Source organism: Oncorhynchus masou, chromosome 31 (assembly GCF_036934945.1).
Source record: "Oncorhynchus masou masou isolate Uvic2021 chromosome 31, UVic_Omas_1.1, whole genome shotgun sequence".
Taxonomy (NCBI): domain Eukaryota; kingdom Metazoa; phylum Chordata; class Actinopteri; order Salmoniformes; family Salmonidae; genus Oncorhynchus; species Oncorhynchus masou.
Genome location: NC_088242.1, coordinates 32,288,700 through 32,312,317, shown reverse-complemented (window position 1 = coordinate 32,312,317; position 23,618 = coordinate 32,288,700). Strand labels below are relative to the sequence as shown.

Below are 23,618 nucleotides of genomic sequence, written 5' to 3'. Positions count from 1 at the left end.
AAATAGTAACATTTTGTCTACTCTAATACACACGTGAATTTGTCCATTTCTTTTGATCCCCTAAAATATAGGGGGGACTACGTACAAAAGTGTTGTAATTTCTAAAAGATTCACCAGATATGGATGGAAATGAAAGCTGTCAGTCTGTACATTAACCTCAGTCATTGTATCATTTCAAATCCCAAGTGCTGGAGTACAAAGCCAAAACAAAAATGTTCACGGTCTCAATACTTTGAGCTTACGGAGTGACACTTTTCTAAAATAGGGAATTATTTATTTTCAAATAACTTGAAATTGGAAAAAAGCAACTTTACAGAACCATTTTACTTAGACTTTCTTTTCTAAATTAAAAATGTAATTGGCTCCACTGTAGCTAGTACTTGGTTGCACAGCTTTTGGCAAAGATAACTGCAAATGATTTGCTGCACCTTTCTACAAGCAATTTGTCCCAGTCTTCAGCAGCAAACTGCTCTAATTCTTGAACGTTTGCGGGGTGTCCAACACCAACTGCTTTTTCCAGCTCTCCCCATAGATGCGATTTAGATCTGGACTCTTCACTGGCCACTCCATCCTCCAACAGATCCCGTTTTTGGACACTGGGCTGAACATTTCACCCCCAAAACACCTTGGTAATCTGTTTTCATGATGTCTTCCGTATGTTCAAGGCCCCCCAGTACCAGAGACAGCAAAGAAACTCAACATTATCAAACCTTCCCTATGTTTGAATGTAGGGAGGGTGTTATTTTCTTGAATGTTTGTTTAATGTGATCGTTGGTAGACAGGAAGCTCCTCCTGCTGAACTTCTCAAAATCCCACCAAAACAAATCTAAAGCCTGTGGAAAATGTTCTGTACCAATGAAACAACATTAGAGTTCTTTGACAACACAAATCAGAGCAGTGTTTACAATGACCAAATGATGCATTCAATAAAAATAATACACCCTCTCCACAATCAAACATGGGGGTGGTTTGGTAATACTGTGGGGTTGATTTTCTGCCTCTGGTACTGGGGGCCTTAAAACGTGAGCAAAGGCATCTTGAAACCAGCAGAATATCTGGTGTTGAGTCCAATGTTCAACCCTGTGTCCAAAAACATGGGTCTTTGGACACAGGACATCCCTCCAGCAACATTTTGCAGCTGAAGAGTGGAACAAAGGCGCAATCAAGCTCATTGATGTTACAAGAAATGTTTGTCTGCAGTTCTTGGCCAAAGGCTGTGCAAGCAAATACCATCTCCGGGTTGCCAATAACTTAAGTAGACAAAACATTTTTTTTAAATGGTTCATCCAATGAGGTATGAAAACCAACATTTTAGAATAGGGAATTATTTAAGAAAAGCTCAAGAGTGTCAATGTATTTGGCTGCAACTGTATATGGTGCACTACTTTTGGGCAGAAAGTCCCTTACTGTAACCATAGTACCAACAAGCCAATGAGAGCAGGGATGGGAGAAGCATGGCGATTCAATAACTTTATTAACAGTCCAGGAGGCAATGACAAAAACACAGAGAAAAGGAAAAACGGTCAGAATAGTCAGAAAGAAGGTCCATTCAGAGAGATGGTCAGAGAAGAGGGCAGCACACCACCGACACTTGTGTTAAGACACGAGAACGAAAACAAATGCAAAAGTCAGGATGTATAGACGGATCCCTCTTTTCCTTTAGAGAAATTCACCAGGACCTGCCTCCAGAACCCCCCACATCCACCAGGACCTGCCTCCAGAAGCAGGACTGCTTTTGTGTGAGCGGCGGCGACGGACTGACAAACCACAGCATTTGACACAGGTGTTTAAAAACCGGAGGATTTAATTCTGTACAGGTTATAGACGTAGGTTATATGTGTAAACGAACCAAGGTTCTATAGCAGACCGTCCGCAGTGTGGGACAACTCAGACACAGCTGTGTGTAGAGCACAGGGTCATGTTCAGCAAAAACACGTAGCAAAAACATTCTGCTACGGAAACCAAAAACAAGAGTAACCCCCCCACCCCCGTTTCAAATAGTTATCACCTGTTTTCGTGCCTACGGAACATGACTATGCCCAACATTATTCTCACACTTTCTCGGACTGACCTCAATTTTGAGAAGCGCAGCCAGTTACTCCTCCCTTCACAGACAGGAAGACAAACAGGCATCATGTCGGAGAATGGTGTCAAGCTGATACACGTGTTAGTAAAACAACATGACACACACACACCTCAACCAAACAGTCTATACTGTGTGAGTCATAGTGGGACCCCCACGCTGGTTGAACTTTCAAACCCCGCGCCTCTGGATGATTAGATGCATAGACTTTTATTGGGAGTTAAACCTCAATCACATCTCTATATACTCCTCCTGCTCTCCTATTGCCTCAGTAGTGTTTGTAAGTCAGCGCGCACACACACACACACACACACACACACACACACGAGGCCATGTCTGAGGGAGAGAATAAGACAAATAGAAAAATAATTCTAGAGATGGAAAAAAAACACATTTATTTCATGTCATGTATAGTTTGTCATCTTCAGCTCTACTGGGTCTGAATCATACAAAAAGTTTCTACCAGCGGCCGGTACACCCACAACAGCCTTTCAGTGCTAGTGTTAGACAGAACACCTACTACAATCAACAGCAACTCTCTCCCTCACAAACACACTCACAAAATACACACACACACTTCCATTGGCCAGTGGATCAGCTCCAGCTGTTTTAGAGCCTGACGTTTGGAAGAGTAGAGTCGTATGAGGACAAACACACGGAATCTGCAACGAGGCTGTGTATACGTCTCTGGCCTCTCGCTGACAGAGGGGAGGGGTTAAGTTTATTCGGTAAATAAAAGATAAAGCGCATCGGGGGGGTGAGGTGCCGGGGTCAGGTTTGAAGGGTCAGAAATCAGGGCCCTAGCTGAGTAGCTGGCGGATCTCCTTGTGCATGTGACACAGGAAGTCGACATAGGAAGCTCCTCCGTTGGTGCTCTTGTCCTCACACAGGAAGTGCTTAAAGATTAGCTCCGCCTTGTCCTCCTGCTTCACCACCATCAACTTCAGACACGTGTGGAGAGAGAGAGAGATGTTAACACACACACACCTTATGCTTCTGTACTACATCCAGGGATCTCCACTTTTTCTAGTCTGTGGCACACGCACATCAAATTCATTTATAAAGCCCTTTTTACAGCAGCAGATGTCACAAAGTGCTTATACAGAAACCCAGTCTAAAACCCCAAAGAGCAAGCAATGCAGAAGCACATGATTTAGTCGATAATGACGATTGATGACAATGAGCCTGTCGCCCATAATGTGCCTGCATTCCTTCCAGAACCTGGCCATCATCTTTTAACCTGTGTTCTTACATTGATTTGGATAGATTTACTGTAACAGCAAAGAGAGGCGTAAAATAAAGTGCCAAATGTATTGTGTTATTGCCATGTGTTCTTTTCTGCAAAAGCCTCTAGAGGTCAGAAAAAAAAAAAAAAAACAATACTTCGAAAAAAATAATTAAACTAGGGAGGACTGGTAGTCCTCTTGAAGCTTCATGTTTTCACTTTCAAATCTCACTTTAATAGAAAAAAAATAATACAAATTGGACGTTCTAAGTCCACAGCAATGCTTAAACCACATCAGGGGACAATTCTTTAGGTCTGGGGAAAATAGCCATTTCAGTGTAGTTACCCTTTAATTCAGTGATGTTTCTGTAGGGGACTTGTGGTGATGTCAAAACAAACGGTCACTGGATGATGCAAATAATCCTGAATCTGCCGGGGATGCATAGGCTACTTGGTCGTTACCTTTTAAGTGCTTTTTCCATCTACCCGAAAACGGTCAGGCTATCATTAGCATCGCTAACGGCTTCACAATGTAGTAGACATAGGCCCCACTCGCACACGCAGGGCTCAACATTCATTCAAATTTACTAGTGACACACCCGGGCCAGTGCCAACAAAGTTACTGGCCAGAATAGATTTTTAAAGATCTTACAGGAAAGAGAATGATGTGTGCATCATTTCAATAGCCTGTGATTTTATTTTTCATTTGCGGGCCATGGGCAAGTAGCCTATACAGGGTTCATACAGACATTGGCAAGTCAAATTCAAGGACTTTAGGACTTTTTCAAGCACTTAATTGTGACAACTGCTGATGTGGAGAAGGGATTTATAAATACATTTCAGATGTGTTGTTGCCTACCCTCACCACCTGGGGGAGACCCGTAAGGAAGTACAGGATCCAGTTGCAGAGGGAGGTGGTCAGTCCCAGGACCCTGAGCTTGGAGGGCACTACGCATGAAGTGTGTCCATGTGGTAGTTAGTCTCACAAAAGGTGTAACGCGTGCCAATTAAAAATGTGTGTTGCACTGCCAAGTCAAACGGTTGCAACGTGACTGTTTTGGTCGCAGTATTGTTCCCTGACAAAACAGAAATTGAGATGGAAAGAAAGAAGAGAGAGAGAGAGAGAGAAAGAGAGGTAGTGGAGTTTGACCTTCATGTATCGTGACCGTTGTGACCTGAAGGAGTCGATGATCTCTCGGAGTCTCTGGGAGAACGGGTTGTCCAGCTCCGGCAGACTCGTCTGGAACACAACACACACATTTAGGAGATAGCAACACACCCACACACTTCAAATCAAGACAATGATTTGAAGTCTGAGTCTGTGTGTGTCTCACCATGTTGGGGTCTATCTGGCTGAAGGTGGGCGTTCCAAAGATGTTGCTAAGCAGCTCCTGCTGAGCATTGGCTCCCACCCACAAGAAGAGGTGGAGCCCTGTCTCCAGGAGGTAGACTCCGCCCTTCGACAGGCGCTCCTCTGAGTTACGCACTGCCATTGGCAACGACCCTCCATCCAACTTCACCTGAGATGGAAAGGTACTTGATTAACACACGATTTAACAAACTGATTTCACATTGATGTAATATGTTCTTACATGTTTGCTTCAGCAAAGTAAGATGGTGCCTTGTCATGCCAAATGAGTGAAGTGAATTCGAGAGACAGAAAGAGAGCGAGTTGGAGAGCAGGGCCTCTCACCAGGGGCAGTAGGCGGGGATAGAAGAAGATGTGGCTCTCTGATACGTCCATACAGCTGAGCAGCTGTCTCAGGTAGGCTCTGTCGTCCAATGAGATGTCAGCTCCCGGCTGCAGCACGTCACTCTTCAACACACAGTTCAGATAGACCGGCAGCAGCTTCATACACTCTGGTAGGATCAGCTACAAAAGGAGAGAGGGAAAGTGATTGAGTGTGTACATTTTGGGGGCGTTGATTTGTGTGAGAGACTGACTGCAGTGTGTGGGTGGTAATGGGGTGAATGTATAGTGTTTGTGTAAGTATGTGACAGTGTCTGAATGGTGTCGGGGGGAATGTGTGTGTATGGGGTGTGTGTCACTGACTTGTCCAATTGTGTGTGTGTGTGGGGGGGAGTGACCGACCTGTCCGGCAGACGAGGGGCTGGCACAGTTCTTGCGGTAGCAGGCCAGAATCTGGGCACACTGGTTCACCATGGTGTCTCTCACTGTCTTGGTGGGGGTGTTCAATATGCTACGGTACGCTACACACAGACACAGAGAAAAGGACCATTGGTTTCCATTTCCGGACCGTAAGTAAAGACCGTAAGTTGGTTTGAATCCTACTGGTGTCAATCAAATCTACAGCATCTCACACCTAAAGTAGGTGTTCGGTGATTGGACCCCTGCTGATCTTTATACATTCTTTCTCTTAGTAACAACCTCGAAACACACTACACAATTTCACGGCTGTATCGACAGAGCGTGTGATACTGACCGTACTTGGAGAAGAAGTTGATGATTGTGTCCGTCTCGCAGTTCCGGTAGAGGTCGGCGAGCTGGGAGCAGCAGTTGACCGCCATGTTGTGGACCCTCAGACGCCGCTGACCACTACAGCTGGTGTACAACACCGCGCACTGCATGAGCGCGCCGGTGTCCTCGCTGAGCTTGTCATCGTGGCGGAATTCCACGGTGACAGTCTTGTCACAGTCCAGGCCTGCCAGCTCCACGTCTGTCGTGTTGCTCATGAAGAACGAGCCGAAGAAATCGGTCGCTCTGATACCTGGAGGAGGAGAGGACGTTACGACGGAAGTGAATAAACACCACTAGGTGAAGTGTGAGTCCACAGACAGACGGAAAAATACATATGGTTCCAGAGAGACACAGAATGAGTTATCCTCGTCATAGAAATGGCACCAAAAAGTATTTCATGAAACTTTGAATATTTTGAAAGAGGAAGCAAAGTACTTGAAGCATATGGTTCTTCTCAGTCTCCTCCATCTCCACTAAACAAAGTTCAACTGTATCGATTTTGCTTCTTCTATTAAGAATGTAAAAATGTACGGAAAGACTCATGCGAAGGCCAAATTACAGAGGAGGAACTTCTTGATGCAATTAAAGCCTTTAAGTCTGGGGCTGGATGGCATACCAGTGGAGGTGTACCAATCCTTTGTTGATGTACACAGGGGACCGTTGTAAGCATGTTTTAATCTACTATTTTTATTGGAGTGGTTATCAGACACTCAACAAGGTCTGATTTCATTATTACTGAGACAGGAAGACTTGGAGGCCCCTTTCACTTCAGTGTTGTGACTAGGGCTGTTATGGTGACCGTAATACCGCCGGTCACGAGTCGTGAAGGTAGTCAAATTCCATGTGACCGTTTAGTCACGATAATTAGGCTCCTCCAAGCGCCGATGCTGGTCATTAGTAGCCTACCAAAACAAGCTAGCGCTCCATTGCCCTTCTGAAAACAAGACTCCCTAAATTGTATCAGCATATCGATGGCGCAACCAGGGCTGGCAAAACCTTGGATCATTGCTATTCTAACTTCCGCGACGCATATAAGGCCCTGCCCCGCCCTCCTTTCGGAAAAGCTGACCACGACTCCATTTTGTTGATCCCTGCCTACAGACAGAAACTAAAACAAGAAGCTCCCACGCTGAGGTCTGTCCAACGCTGGTCCGACCAATCTGATTCCACACTCCAAGACTGCTTCCTTCACGTGGACTGGGATATGTTTCGTATTGCGTCAGACAACATTGAAAAATACTCTGATTCGGTGTGCGAGTTCATTAGAACGTGCGTTGAAGATGTCGTTCCCATAGCAACGATTAAAACATTCCAAAACCAGAAACCGTGGATTGATGGCAGCAATTCGCGTGAAACTGAAAGCGCGAACCACTGCTTTTAATCAGGGCAAGGTGACCGGAAACATGACCGAATACAAACAGTGTAGCTATTCCCTCCGCAAGGCAATCAAACAAGCTAAGCGTCAGTATAGAGACAAAGTAGAATCTCAATTCAACGGCTCAGACACAAGAGGTATGTGGTAGGGTCTACAGTCAATCACGGATTACAAAAAGAAAACATCACGGACCAGGATGTCTTGCTCCCAGGCAGACTAAATAACTTTTTTTGCCCGCTTTGAAGACAATACAGTGCCACTGACACGGCCCGCAACGAAAACATGTGGACTCTCCTTCACTGCAGCCGAGGTGAGTAAAACATTTAAACGTGTTAACCCTCGCAAGGCTGCAGGCCCAGACAGCATCCCCAGCCGCACCATCAGAGCATGCGCAGACCAGCTGGCTGGTGTGTTTACGGACATATTCAATCAATCCCTATCCCAGTCTGCTGTTCCCACATGCTTCAAGAGGGCCACCATCGTTCCTGTTCCCAAGAAAGCTAAGGTAACTGAGCTAAACGACTACCGCCCCGTAGCACTCACTTCCGTCATCATGAAGTGCTTTGAGAGACTAGTCAAGGACCATATCACCTCCACCCTACCTGACACCCTAGACCCACTCCAATTTGCTTACCGCCCAAAGAGGTCCACAGACGATGCAATCTCAACCACACTGCCCTAAACCATCTGGACAAGAGGAATACCTATGTGAGAATGCTGTTCATCGACTCCAGCTCAGCATTTAACACCACAGTACCCTCCAAGCTCGTCATCAAACTCGAGACCCTGGGTCTCGACCCCGCCCTGTAAAACTGGGTACTGGAATTCCTGACGGGCCGCCCCCAGGTGGTGAGGGTAGGCAACAACATCTCCACCCCGCTGATCCTCAACACTGGGGCCCCACAAGGGTGCGTTCTGAGCCCTCTCCTGTACTCCCTGTTCACCCACGACTGCGTGGCCACACACGCCTCCAACTCAATCAACAAGTTTGCGGACGACACAACAGTGGTAGGCTTGATAACCAACAACGACGAGACGGCCTACAGGGAGGAGGTGAGGGCCCTCGGAGTGTGGTGTTAGGAAAATAACCTCACACTCAACGTCAACAAAACTAATGAGATTATTGTGGACTTCAGGAAACAGCAGAGGGAACACCCCCCTATCCACATTGATGGAACAGTAGTGGAGAGGGTAGTAAGTTTTAAGTTCCTTGGCATACACATCACAGACAAACTGAATTGGTCCACCCACACAGACAGCATTGTGAAGGCGCAGCAGCGCCTCTTCAAACTCAGGAGGCTGAAGAAATTTGGCTTGTCACCAAAAGCACTCAAACTTCTACAGATGCACAATCGAGAGCATCCTGGCGGGCTGTATCACCGCCTGGTACGGCAACTGCTCCGCCCACAACCGTAAGGCTCTCCAGAGGGTAGTGATGTCTGCACAACGCATCACCGGGGGCAAACTACCTGCCCTCCAGGACACCTACACCATCCAATGTTACAGGAAGGCCATAAAGATCATCAAGGACAACAACCACCCGAGCCACTGCCTGTTCACCCCGCTATCATCCAGAAGGCGAGGTCAGTACAGGTGCATCAAAGCTGGGACCGAGAGACTGAAAAACAGCTTCTATCTCAAGGCCATCAGACTGTTAAACAGCCACCACTAACATTGAGTGGCTGCTGCCAACACACTGACTCAACTCCAGCCACTTTAATAAATGGGAATTGATGGGAAATGTAAATATATCACTAGCCACTTTAAACAATGCTACCTAATATAATGTTACTTACCCTACATTATTCATCGCATATGTATACGTATATACTGTACTCTATATCATCTACTGCATCTTTATGTAATACATGTATCACTAGCCACTAACTATGCCACTTTGTTTACATACTCATCTCATATGTATATACTGTACTCGATACCATCTACTGTATCTTGCCTATGCTGCTCTGTACCATCACTCATTCAAATATCTTTATGTACATATACTTTATCCCCTTACACTTGTGTGTATAAGACAGTAGTTTAGGAATTGTTAGTTAGATTACTTGTTGGTTATTACTGCATTGTCGGAACTAGAAGCACAAGCATTTCGCTACATTCGCATTAACATCTGCTAACCATGTGTATGTGACAAATAAAATTTGATTTGATCACTGACATCAATGCAAAATCTAATCAAACACTTACTGAGAGCCCAAGAGCTGATATGCAATTGTGAGAGAAAACAGATTGAGGATCCCATCAGTTTTCTATAGGCTAGGCCTACTAATGTGTGGGCCTACACACACACACACTTTCCTAATAATAAGCACATTGCTTCTTTTACAACAGGAGTATAGCTTATCTGTCTGGCATGAAAATGAACAATTGGAAAAGCTTCTTCCATTTGCTATTTAAGTGCATAGACGACATGCATTTTTCCCCCTTTATAATAAAAGCATCACATGGATAATTGCATTTGCAGTCACTTTAGATAATGGGTTATAGCCTACTACCACGTGTGCATTGCTGTGCTTATAATGTGAAGAAATAGCCTAATAGTTTATCAACATTTTAAGCTAAATGTTCTGATCTGTAGCATCAGCCACATTGCATTACAAAAGTTGATTCTAGTGGTTGTATTAATTTGGGCTCTATTGCAACCCACAACGGTTCCAGACTATGTTTGAAATTTTTATTTCTCGCATAGAATAACGACTTTTGTACTATGGGGGACAGTAGATTGACATGCTGTTCGTTAGGCCTACTCATCAGGTTGTCTAAAAAAAAGAAAATGTGGACAGTTCTTCCAATATCTTCAATATGCACCTCGGAATTGGATAAGGAAGCGTGCAGTTGCGTCCCTGATGTGTCGGTCTTCACTTGTAGCCTGTGAGAAAGACCCGATCACGTGACGGATAACCATATGAGTGAGAGGTGATTCGGAGCGCATTGAGAAGGGCACAACGCAAAAGGTATGGATTTTTTTTAGGGTGCATTGCAGCCACAAAGGGGATGCCGCCGTGAAATTCGAGGCATTATCAACTGCTTGTCTAATTGTGAATGATTGACTGATGTGTGTACAGCCGGTGCAAAAAAACAAAGCAGAGCTACATGAACTAAATTAAGCAAATACAAATAACTATTTATTTGTTAACGCTCAACACAGAATAGCCGCATGTGCGCACTCCACAACGTTTGGAGAAAATATCCTTTCTATGTTACTCAGCTTTGTTCAACTGCATCCTTCCTACTATAAAAGAAAGCCACAGAATTCTAACCAAATATTGTCTGCTAAATGAACTAGTGTAGTCCACAGCCATATGATATAACCAGATCAGTGCCTAACAATTCAGAGTATGCTACTATGTTCTTCTGAAATAGACTACATTTTCTTCATATCATGCTTCCTTAGACCTGTCTGTAATAAAAACTGGATATATTGTGATGTAGGCTTATATTACATGGATTTATTACACTTTTTAAATGTAGATGTTCCAAAAGGTCTGCATGAGTGGCTTGTAGGCTGTGCGTGGAAGGCAGGAGATGATAAGTGTGTTAATTAACAGTCAATTACCTTGACACCAACAGTTACTTGCTAGACACTTCACGGCGGATGGAATTGTAACCGCCACATCCCTAGCTGTGATGCAAAAAAATCTGGCAAAACGCATAAAATTTAAAAAGGGTATTGTCGGATATTATTTATTCTAATCAGACAGTTTTTTTTTTTTACATGGATGATACATTGGAGATAATATAATACAATACAAGTACTGGAAACAATAGGACATTATGAAAAATCTGGGAAACCAGGCCTGGTATTCATAGGGGACTTTGAAAAGGCTTTTGATAAACTACGACTGGAATTTATATATAAATGCCTGGTATATTTAAGTTTTGGAGAAACTCATACAAAAGGGTTAAAGTTATGTATAGTTAGCCTAGGTGTAAAATAGTAAATAATGGCTACTTCCAGGACGTATTAAACTGTCAAGAAGAGTAGTGCAAGGTTTTCCACTAGTCGGCATAACTATTTATTATGGCCATCGAAATGTTAGCTATTAAAAACAAAAAAAGTGTCATTGTACGCTGTACGCTGATGATTCATGTTCTCTTTTAAATCCACAATTTGGATCCCTCCACAACATCGTGATACTGTTTCTAACCTCTGGGTTATAACCAAATTATGACAGTATACTATATTATATATTGGATCACTAAAAAAAAAGAAATTCAATTTTATTTAGAACGGCAAGATATATACAATTACAACTGGACCATTAATATAATGAATATGAATTCAGAGGGCAGAAATGCTTAAATATTAGACCTCTCACTAAAGGTGTCAGTCATACAGAAGGTATACTTAAACCAAACCGGTTATCTAGCAGATTAGTAACAATGTCTAACCCCTTGTTCAAGAATGGCCTTTCTCACCTTTATTCAGATTACAACCTCTCACATTCGGTTATTTGAAAATGAAATAATCGCCAATACAGCTATTTTCAGTTTAGTCCTCCAAATAATAGATATATTATGGTTAAACTCAAAACATACTAATTGACAATAAAAAAAACAACTTATTTTTACAAAAAGATATCATCTTTGTAAATGATATCATAGATAGGACTGGTGGAGTTATTACATGCAGCTAACACAAATATATAGAAATGTCTGCTCCATCCAAAATTACTACCAACTAATTACAGCATTACTGCAAAAATGGAAGAGGAAAGGGTAAAAACATAAGGAACTTCTGTCGGCTCTGCATTAAAGAGCAACATTGTTTAAAAATAAATAAAAGTATACCAGTTTCATTTAAGGACCCAAAAATTGGACAGCTGTGCCATATAGATCGCATAATAGTTGTAGAGATTTGACGTACCAATTCCATGACACATGGTTTATGAGCTGATACACAAAACACCGGATTCAAAAAACAGACATTTTTCAAGTTAAATTAAACAAAATTCTTGCAACCAACAGAATGTTATACAGTGCCTTGCGAAAGTATTCGGCCCCCTTGAACTTTGCTACCTTTTGCCACATTTCAGGCTTCAAACAAAGATTTAAAACTGTATTTTTTTGTGAAGAATCAACAACAAGTGGGACACAATCATGAAGTGGAACGACATTTATTGGATATTTCAAACTTTTTTAACAAATCAAAAACTGAAAAATTGGGCGTGCAAAATTATTCAGCCCCTTTACTTTCAGTGCAGCAAACTCTCTCCAGAAGTTCAGTGAGGATCTCTGAATGATCCAATGTTGACCTAAATGACTAATGATAATAAATACATTACACCTGTGTGTAATCAAGTCTCCGTATAAATGCACCTGCACTGTGATAGTCTCAGAGGTCCGTTAAAAGCGCAGAGAGCATCATGAAGAACAAGGAACACACCAGGCAGGTCCGAGATACTGTTGTGAAGAAGTTTAAAGCCAGATTTGGATACAAAAAGATTACCCAAGCTTTAAACATCCCAAGGAGCACTGTGCAAGCGATAATATTGAAATGGAAGGAGTATCAGACCACTGCAAATCTACCAAGACCTGGCCGTCCCTCTAAACTTTCAGCTCATACAAGGAGAAGACTGATCAGAGATGCAGCCAAGAGGCCCATGATCACTCTGGATGAACTGCAGAGATCTACAGCTGAGGTGGGAGATTCTGTCCATAGGACAACAATCAGTCGTATATTGCACAAATCTGTCCTTTATGGAAGAGTGGCAAGAAGAAAGCCATTTCTTGAAAATATCCATAAAAAGTGTCATTTAAAGTTTGCCACAAGCCACCTGGGAGACACACCAAACATGTTGAAGAAGGTGCTCTGGTCAGATGAAACCAAAATTGAACTTTTTGGCAACAATGCAAAACGTTATGTTTGGCGTAAAAGCAACACAGCTCATCACCCTGAACACACCATACCCACTGTCAAACATGGTGGTGGCAGCATCATGGTTTGGGCCTGCTTTTCTTCAGCAGGGACAGGGAAGATGGTTAAACTTGATGGGAAGATGGATGGAGCCAAATACAGGACCATTCTGGAAGAAAACCTGATGGAGTCTGCAAAAGACCTGCGACTGGGACGGAGATTTGTCTTCCAACAAGACAATAATCCAAAACATAAAGCAAAATCTACAATGGAATGGTTCAAAAATAAACATATCCAGGTGTTAGAATGGCCAAGTCAAAGTCCAGACCTGAATCCAATCGAGAATCTGTGGAAAGAACTGAAAACTGCTGTTCACAAATGCTCTCCATCCAACCTCACTGAGCTCAAGCTGTTTTGCAAGGAGGAATGGGAAAAAATTTCAGTCTCTCGATGTGCAAAACTGATAGAGACATACCCCAAGCGACTTACAGCTGTAATCGCAGCGAAAGGTGGCGCTACAAAGTATTAACTTAAGGGGGCTGAATAATTTTGCACTCCCAATTTTTCCGTTTTTGATTTGTTAAAAAAGTTTGAAATATCCAATAAATGTCGTTCCACTTCATGATTGTGTCCCACTTGTTGTTGATTCTTCACAAATAAATACAGTTTTATATCTTTATGTTTAAAGCCTGAAATGTGGCAAAAGGTAGCAAAGTTCAAGGGGGCCGAATACTTTCGCAAGGCACTGTGTGTGTGTGTGTGTGTGTGTGTGTGTGTGTGTGTGTATGTGTGTGTGTATGTGTGTGTGTATGTGTGTATGTATGTACGTATGTATGTATGGGGAATTACAATCTTCCCAGCTCTGCAGATCTTGCTGCGAAGAGAATCCTTAGATCATTTGTTTTGGTACTGTCCATATGTAGCTTCTTTTTGGTCACAGGTTCAGAAATGGCTGAAGAATTGCAACATTTCTATGGCGCTCTCTCTGTAAATATCATTGCTGGGTGATTTGAAAAGTCATAGTCAATCGATCAATATTACTTCTAGCAAAAATGTTTCTTTAAATTTACTTTTGTGAAACATCACAGTACAGTTGAAAAATATTTGGCAAATAGAAATCAAAACTGGATGGTGTTCAGAAATATATGGGAGGAGTTGAAGGGTGGGACTAAAAACAAGATAACTAATGTAAAAATCTACTGGGTCCGTAAAATGTATATAGGTTCAGAACTTTTATGAAACAGCACAGTAAAAAATATATTGCAAATAGAAATCAAAACGAGATGTTCTTCAGCGATGGGAGGGGTTGAGGGTAGTTGAAGGATTAAAAAAATAAAAAATAATGTCACATTGTGTTCATAATCATATAGTATGGATAAGCTGGTAGTTGAAGCCTAAGTGCTATCCATTAGTTTACTCCAATTAGGGGAAGGGTTGTAGGGTTAGGGGAACATAAAGGAAAACAAACTGTGGACACACACACAGTGCCTTCAGAAAGTATTCCGACCCCTTAACCTTTTCCATAGTTGTTAGGTTACAGCTGATCTACCCCCCCCCGCCCCCCCAAATAGAAAAATTGTGAGTGTGTGAGACAGTGTGAGCGAGAGAGAGCAAGTGAGAGAGAGCAAGACACTTACCTGTGCTGGTTCGGACCCTCATGACAGCATCGAAGCCCATGGGCTTCTGAACGTCTCGCCGCAGATCATTCAGGAACCGCTCACGGTCCGTCTCGGCCTGACAAACCACACAGACAGCGAGTGAAGGCAGGTAACAGGTGGACGTGGTTACACCCAAACGAGCCCTGCCGCGTTGCGCGCACGAGCGTTGTAAAATAAAATGTACTCAAATGTTATTCAAACATTTCATCCACACCGCTCGTGCGCATCAACAACGTAGCCTCGCGGTAAAAACAGAACTTGGTTCCATTTGAGACGCTTGACGCACTGTTAGTCCCACCTCTCCCATCTAATGATTGGTTTTCAGGAGCATTCAAACCCACGTGGGTATTTGAAAGATGAACAAGGAGTGATTCAATCGTAGGTCACTTAGGGCTGCTGCGGTCACCAAATTGTGTCAGACGGTTATCTTCCCGAAAATGACTGCCGGTCTCATGGTAATTGACCATTCATTAACATAAAACCACATTTAGCATCTCCAGGCCTCCATGCACACAAGCCGCTGGAAATCTACATAAGTGTCCCTCACAATTAATCCACGTATTTTAGGCACGTCTAAAGAAACATGATGATATTTATCCCTATTCCCGGAGCGAGTGCGCATATGAAGTGCCTATGTTGACCACAAAAGTGATCATTTGAAAACGGGTACTATTCGCTAGATTGAGCTGTGAATGATACAAACTAGAGGTCGATCGGCATGGCCGATTTCAAGTTCATAAATCGGTAATCGGCCTTTTTGGAAACGGATTATGGCCGATGACATTACAATCCACGAGGATATTGCGTGGCGGGCTGACCACCTGTTACGGCAGGCTGACTACCTGTTACGCGAGTGCAGCATCAAAAGGACCTTGTGGCTGCAAGGAGCCAAGGTAAGTTGCTAGCTAGCATTAAACTGATCTTGTAAAAAAAAAAAAAAAAAAAAAATCTTCATAATCACTAGTTAACCTAGTAATATCACCAACCATGTTTTGTTAACTAGCTTGGCCTGTGTTGCATATAATCAATGCGGTGCCTGTTAATTCATCATTGAATCACAGCCTACTTCAACTTCGCCAAACGGGTGATGATTTAACAAAAAGCGCATTCGCGGAAAAAGCACAATCGTACCTAATCATAAACATCAAAGCCTTTCTTAAAATCAATACACAGAAGTATTTTTAAACCTGCATATTTAGTTAAAAGAAATTCATGTTAGCAGACAATATTAACTAGGGAAATTGTGTCACTTCTCTTGCGTTCAGTGCAAGCAGAGTCACAGTGCAAGCAGAGTCAGGGTATATGCAGCAGTTTGGGCCGCCTGGCTAGTTGCGAACTGTGTACTAATTCGCCAGAATTTTACATAATTATGACATAACATTGCATAACCTTCAATGTAACAGCAATATTTTGACTTAGCGTTGCCACCCGCTCGATAAAATACGCAACAGATCAGTATTTCACTGATGGAATAAACGTTTTTTTCTTCTCTCAAAATGAAATTTTCCAGATTTGACCATATTAATGATCAAAGGCTCGTATTTCTGTGTTTATTATATTATAATTAAGTCTATGATTTGATAGAGCAGTCTGTCTGAGCAGTGGTAGGCAGCAGCAGGCTCGTAATCATTCATTCAAACTTTACTGCGTTTGCCAGCAGCTCTTAGCAATGCTTGCTTCACAGCGCTGTTTATGAATTCAAGCCTATCAACTCCTGAGATTAGGCTGGCAATACTAACGTGCCTACTAGAACATCCAATAGTCAAAGGTATATTAAATATAAATGGTAGAGGGAGAAATAGTCGACGCGTCATAATTCCTATATTAACTTCAACCTAAAACGTATTAACTGGGAATATTGAAGAACTGGGAATATTGAACCACCAGCTTTCACATGTTCTGAGCAAGGAACTTAAACGTTAGCCTTTTTACATGGCACTTTTACTTTCTCCTCCAACACTTTGTTTTTGCATTATTTAAACCAAATTGAACATATTTCATTATTTATGAGACTAAATAGATTTTATTGATGTATTATATTAAAATAAAAGTGTTCATTCAAGTATTGTTGTAATTGTTATTATTACAAATATTTAGATTTTTTTTAAAGCCGACATCGGCTTTTTTTTGGGTTCTCCAATAATCGGTATCGGCATTGAAAAATCATAAATCGGTCAACCTCTACAAACCTTAGAAACCAAAACATATCCTGTATGGGTTGCATGCTGCAACAATGGGCTGTTGACAAAAAAAGCTTGTGCTCTGTTCCTGGACTCAGGTGGCAAACACAGTTCTCTCAAGTGATCATATTTTCACCCAACAGACTATTCTCAAATGTAATATTGTCTTTATTAATATGCAACATTTGTTTCGATTTAGAAAAGCCAAATTATCAAATGGGCAGAAACGGGGCAGGGGGAAAAATATATATGTCATCTGTATGCACTGGAATAGCAAATGGAGGCTGCTTTCACAGTCTGGTTTTATAGCGGAGCAGCAGAGAAATAAATAGAGTAGCAGCTGGGATCCTCTTTTTAGTAGCAACCATCAAAACTCTGCTTTCAACACAGGATTGCATATAGAAATATCTGGGCTTATAAAGAACACTTATTACACTTCACGCGTCGACCACTGAGGAGCATGCAGCCTCTCGCTGCGTGACAAGTGATACACCGCGCAAAATATGCCATCAAGTGCTTAAATATGGGAAACCAACAAAAATCTGTTCGGGAGCATCAATAGTAACATGTTTTCACAACGCAACATAACTAGACTGCTGACAGACCCACTCTCTGCACGCTCGAGAAAGGAATGAAGGCAAGAGATGGAAATGCACAGAGGTGAGATATTCTGTATAGCTGAAGGTAGTCAGCCTATTAGTTATGAAAATATTAAAATGCCCCATTACTAGGCTATTCAAAATCTAATTATTTTAGGGTAACTCTGTAAGCCGCCCTGCACAATCAATGAACCAACAGCGTCGCCGAGGCCCGTATGTTCTCTCCCAGACTCATGGATAGAAAGTTTGTAGTGCAGCATAAGATACCCAGTTTGTTTTACACGTGTAATATGCAGTAGGCTATTAGTCAATCGACATATACAGTTCATTCAGAAAGTATTCAGACCACTTTTTACAGCCTTATTCTAAAACGGACTAAATACTTTCTTTTAACTGTTCCAATCAAAGTTGTAGAAACATCAAGGATGATCAATGGAAACAGGATGCACCTGAGCTCAATTTCAAGTCTCATAGCAAAAGGGTCTGAAAACGTATGTAAATAAGGTATATTATTTTTAATAACTTAGTAAAAACTGGTTTAACTGTGTCATTATGGGGTATTGTGTGTAGATTGATGAGGATTATTATTATTTTTGTAATCCATTTTAGAATAAGGCTGTAACGTAACAAAATGTGGGGCTATGGGGTCTGAATAGTTTCCGAAGACACTGTATTGCGTAACGGCGCAATCATTATTTTAATGAAGGCAAAATAAGTGGGCCCGGGCTCATAGAGGCCTAAAGCTCTAATATGCATACGGTTCTAAATGCAACGTCTTGAACGCTTTGAATTAATCGTCACCTTAGAAAGCGTCGTCCATTTAGTTGTGTTTGGCTTTGAAACATCCACAACGATCATGTCGTTCGCTCAGTTTCAACCGGTTGTTGAACTATTTTCTTCAGTTTGATAATCACAGTGAGATCAAAAAAAAAAAGTAGCCTAACTGAGTTTTAGAAGCATGATACTGTTTTGATAATCGTTCAATGTGATTTTCCATAGCATTTGCATTGATGTCAGAGTGGTTAGGGGGACAACAGAGCCCTGAGTACCAAACCACTAGCGGGTCGTTACCAAGATGGGTACTACCAACACATGGTCCAGAGTGCAAAAATACCATGACTTTTTACCCCTTTTTCTCCACAATTTTGTGATATCCAATTGGTAGTTACAAAGGAGAAGGCCGAGAGCCGAAACACGACCCTGCCAAGCCGCACTGCTTCTTGACACACTGCTCGCTAAATCAGCCACACCAATGTGTTGGAGGAAACACCTACAACTGGCGACCAAAATCCCTGTGCATGTGCCCAGCCCGTCACAAGGGGGTCGCTAGAGAGAGATGGGACAAGGACATCCTGGCCGGCCAAACCCTCCCCTAACCCGGATGACGCTGGGCCAGTTGTGTGCCGCCTCGTGAGTCTCCCGGTCGCGGCCGGCTGTGACACAGCCTGGGATCGAATCCGGGTCTGTAATGAAGCCTCAAGCACTGCGAGGCCCAAGTCACGTAAGTTGATTCAACACGGTCGTTGCTAGAATTTCAATAACACAGAGTTGTGTTATAAGCAGTTTTAGGAGGACATAGCCATTTCCCCCCCTGCCTGCCCTTCACCCCGATAGTTGGCTGCCATCTGTCAATGGCCAATTGAAACTAAACGTAAACTATATCGAAACTCATTTCACACATAGGCCTATAATAGATGTAGCCTAAAGACGAGATTAAACTGACATCATCTTCAATTGCCCTGTTAAAAACCTCTTAAGGATCCACCTCTTTTCCCCCAATTTTCACCTAAAATGACCCAAATCTAACTGCCTGTAGCTCAGGACCTGAAGCAAGGATATGCATATTCTTGGTACCATCCATCAATCAATCAAGAGAGAGGTGTGTGTCTCACCTGGAAGTAGGTGTATTTGTAGACGGAACCCCCGGTGGAGACGGGCACCACGCCAAGCGTTGCCACGTCGACGTACTGGTTGGGAAACAGGAAGAGGTCTACACAGCAGCCCTGTGCTACACACTCCTTGGAGAGGTTACTATAGAAACCAGACTGGGGCTGGAACAGAGACTGGACAGAGAGAGACGCATAGACCGAGTCAATGACACAACAACTAGCAGATAGGACACTTTCTCCAGAATGAGGGTTCTTTATGTGTTCTGTGTCTAATTGCAACAGTATCTGCCACACAGTTCCCATATCAGTTTATCTTGTCCTTATTAGTGTGTGTGTGTGTGAGAATACATGTGTATCAGTGTGTTTGTGTGTACCTTCTCCTTGTCTGTTCCCACTAGTTTCTTGTCCTCTCTATTCTTCAGTTTCCCAGGAGCCTCAGCGATGGGCAGAGTGGAGTGGAACACAAACAGCTTCCCAGCACAGTCTGCAGCCTTCAGTGCCTCCAGTCCTGCCTGGATGACTGGTCCAAACACCGTCTCAGTCTCCCTGGTGTCTGCAAACATCTCCGGAATCTGGTCTAGCAAACTGACACACACACACACACACATCAAATGAGTCTACACAACTTAAACCAGTTGCAAAGTCTGGACAGAGGAGACATCTGCTTCAATACATGTGATGGATATAAATGTTCATGTGTGTTTACCAGGGCTCCAGACAGTGACTCGTTGGCTTAGCTGTGCGATTAAATGAAATGTGATATTTCTCAATCTTCCTATTTTGGGGAGGGGAGGCTTAAGCCATGATTTGGTCAAACAGTAAAGTGCATTATCCTGATGATTCATCTAATGAAAGGTCATGCCCTGCGGCTGCCTCCTCTGTGACAAGCGAGCCTCTCACGGCCTTTCCCGGGAGAAAATAAAAAAGCATTCTGATTGTATAACATTTTCAAATCCAATTGCAGGGTAAAAACACAGGTATGTGTAACTCTGAGAGGAGGTTCTGAGCTTTATGTAGGTACACTTTCTCAACTTTGACTATTAAGCTAAATAGCAACTATTTTACAACCCTGGTATTTGATATGGCTTTGAGAGCAGCCATTGCATTTGCACAGGTTTTTGGTAGTAGGCTACAACTACAGTTTTTATTTTTTATTTTAGGACAATACATTTGCTGTTAGATTAACGTATGACTACTAGCAGTGGGTTTTATACTTTGAGTTAGCGATATAGAAAATGTGTTTTGAGTTTCCACTTAGGGGGTGAATTAGCCCCCCCAAAAAGTATCCAATGATATTAGTGCACATAAAGATGTAGGCAAATGAATCTCTATTGAACCTATTTTAACAGTAAAATATAACAATATCCTAATTGTCAACCCAAAATTCATGACAACCACTGGATTAGGATGCGCATCAAAATATTTTGAATCACAACATGCTGGAAGAAACAATTCATTTCTTAAATGTCATCTCAGTTGTTGATAGCACTCCTTAATAAAGCACTGAATTACTTTAGAAGATGACTCATGTCATGGAATAAGTTAATATTCAGTTAAGAGTCATTTACACAATGCTTAGCATATTTATGCGTTTTCCCCTTTACGTAATACACATGATTTCCAGTGTTCTATTTGAGATGATCACTTGTGTACAGGTTTATGGCCACTTAAGACATTAAACTCAATGTTATGATTGTTGTCATATCCGTTGATAGTGATTGACTCCAGACCGGAGGTACAAGGACACAATGTTACTGTATTCTGTGACACTCGGATTCTGTAGCAACTGATATTGTGACTTCCTAGCCTTCCTACTGTTTTACAGAACATTGGCGCTGTGAGATTAGATCATGGGATAGGTGCCACGACGGGAACCTTAAGTCTGGAGGCCTGGTGTGAATGTGTGCGCTTGCGTACCTCTCGATGACCATCCGGCTGTCGTTGACGCCGACCAGGAAGCCGTCGAGCAGAGGGAGGAACATGTCACTGACGTCACTGACCACCATCATCTGGGGCTGGGCCAGGCTGGACTTGACATTGTAGAAGTGCAACACCTTGTTGTAGGTCACAAAACCCACACGCACCACTGAGTCTGCCTCTGGATTCTCCCTGGAGGGTGAGTTGTGGGGGGAGAGCAAATGTCATTAATTAGCTAGTGGGTGTGTGTTTACATGGGTGAATAGTGTGTGTGGGTGTGTGTGTACCTGGGCAGGTAGTCCAGTAGAGTCTTGAGCTCCTGACAGACGATTTTAACCATGCCGCTCTTCACGGCGTTGTAAGACACATCGATGAAGAAGATGAACGACGGGGGCTGGGGGAGCTTATTGTTCTGAGAGAGAGAAAGGACGAGAGAGAGAGCGTGAACGAGAGAAGTATTTAGACGAGACAGTTCGCATATTACATAACGGCACAGCCTTTCTTTGGTCAAGAATCTCTGCCATGTGCCAAACCTGGTCATTGTGACGACAGATTCTGGCTCTTCATGAAAATCTCCTTCTCCAAAATAGCACAACGCTACGGGCCTCCAGTCTTTTCTAAAAGTAGACGCCTACCTTACAGTAGTCGACGGTGGCCACAAACTCGTAGCTGCCCTGAGAGAGCTCTGGCCGATCGTAGCAGTCCACCCTCTTCCCTGTGTGGTCCAGATGCTGGAAGTAGTGGGGAGGAACTATGGGAGAGAGAAAGAGGGAGTGTTATAACTAAGAATAACGTTGACGTCAGACACACACACAATATCACCCACGCGCACATACCCTCGGTGACGCAGCTGCAGAAGCCACACTGGAAGCGGCGTCCGCCCTCGATGAACTGCATGTAGGGACACATGTAGGCCTTACAGCGGTTACAGCGGATTGGACCGCCGTCCCCATGGTCCACGATGTACGGAGGGGTCTGAGAGACAGAGGTCTGTTTAGCATCTTATACCGTAGTTCAAACCCAGAAATGGCAGAGGCCTCCAATTCGTGCGAACAAATTAAACACATACAAGAGAGAGAGAGACAGCGAGCAAGAGGTAAGAGAGTGTTTTGAGAGGAGGAGAACAGACCAGAGGAGATTGAGGGGGTGTGTGTGTCTCACCTCGTCGGGGGGCAGCATAGCCAGGGGTTTGATTACAGCGGCCAAGGGGACCTGGGACTGTTTGGCCATGTCGGCGGTGCAGGGCATGTTGTAGGCTGTACAGCGGATGAACCGCGGGCTGGCATTGCCCTGGTCTTTCACCTGGAAGTTGGTGGTGACCAGGGGTGGAGCCTGACCTCTGACCCCAGTGGTGAACGGCTCACTGCTCTTGTTGACCCGGTCATCCTCAATCACCTGAATCTGAGGTAGAACAAGAAAGCGAGTTTTACAGACACACTAATGTTAATTTGACAGAGGGTGGAGTATAAAAGACATGCAGGGGAAGAATCTATCCACCACACACACACACCTATTCTCCTGCAGGAGAGTAAAAAAATAAGACCTCCCAAAGAGAACAGAGAAGATGAACCAAAAACCATTCTATAATATAAACACAATGACACAGCAACCATGGCAACAGTGCACAACACACCAACACTACTTAGGGAGGGCTTAATACGCAGATGTAGCATGATTGTGGACAACAAAAAAATGCAAGGAATTTGGGCTAATTTCAGGGTGCTAGGAATTGTGGGCAAATGTCAGAAAGCAAGGAATTATGGGTGAGTCGTGTGTGAGACACTGCAGGCTGGCATGCGAGGAGGAAGAGAAGAGGTGTGGGGGAGGGGGGGGGTCAGAACACACCAATGACCTGCTGGTCAGACAGTAACATTGGTATGCTTCAGAGGGTCTGGGTTCAAAGGTTAGGGTTGTAGCAGTTACAGAGAAGACTGCTGGCCTGGATATAGGGTAGTGCTGAGCTGTGTGCTTTTTGAGGTTCTTTAATTTCAGTTCCCCCTCAAATGATGCATTATGTGGGTTCAATGCTGTAACACCATAGCATACAATAATTGATGGTAAAACAACTTATTAGGCTCCAACAATCACTTATTCACATTACTTTCCTTAAATAAAATATTTTGGTTGTGTACAGCGCATTTGGAAAGTATTCAGACCTCTTCCCTTTTTCCACAATGTTACATTAAAGCGTAACAAGTTGACATGTTTGCAAATGTATACAAAAATCTAACAGAAATACCTTATATAAGTATTCAGACCCTTTGTTATGAGACTTGAAATTGAGCTCACATGCATCCTGTTTCCATTGATCATCCTTGAGATGTTTCTACAACTT

The 23,618-nt window shown here is 43.0% G+C and overlaps 1 protein-coding gene across 2 annotated transcripts in view; it reads right to left on the bottom strand.

Annotated features, from left to right (window-relative positions):
• Positions 1 to 1,455: 1,455 nt before the first annotated feature.
• Positions 1,456 to 23,618, bottom strand: part of LOC135523813 (protein transport protein Sec24C-like) — a 35,685-nt gene continuing 13,522 nt past the window's right edge. For both annotated transcript variants that reach the window (XM_064950742.1, XM_064950743.1), the window contains 14 exons: positions 22,445 to 22,684; positions 22,120 to 22,258; positions 21,919 to 22,034; positions 21,571 to 21,695; positions 21,284 to 21,475; positions 19,741 to 19,951; positions 19,370 to 19,540; positions 14,678 to 14,774; positions 5,753 to 6,037; positions 5,401 to 5,519; positions 5,002 to 5,181; positions 4,643 to 4,828; positions 4,459 to 4,548; positions 1,456 to 3,024 (listed from right to left, as the gene is read on the bottom strand). In XM_064950742.1, the coding sequence (XP_064806814.1) occupies positions 2,884 to 3,024; positions 4,459 to 4,548; positions 4,643 to 4,828; positions 5,002 to 5,181; positions 5,401 to 5,519; positions 5,753 to 6,037; positions 14,678 to 14,774; positions 19,370 to 19,540; positions 19,741 to 19,951; positions 21,284 to 21,475; positions 21,571 to 21,695; positions 21,919 to 22,034; positions 22,120 to 22,258; positions 22,445 to 22,684 (2,292 nt within the window). In that variant the 3' untranslated portion in view covers positions 1,456 to 2,883. The remainder of the gene's footprint in view (positions 3,025 to 4,458; positions 4,549 to 4,642; positions 4,829 to 5,001; positions 5,182 to 5,400; positions 5,520 to 5,752; positions 6,038 to 14,677; positions 14,775 to 19,369; positions 19,541 to 19,740; positions 19,952 to 21,283; positions 21,476 to 21,570; positions 21,696 to 21,918; positions 22,035 to 22,119; positions 22,259 to 22,444; positions 22,685 to 23,618) is intronic.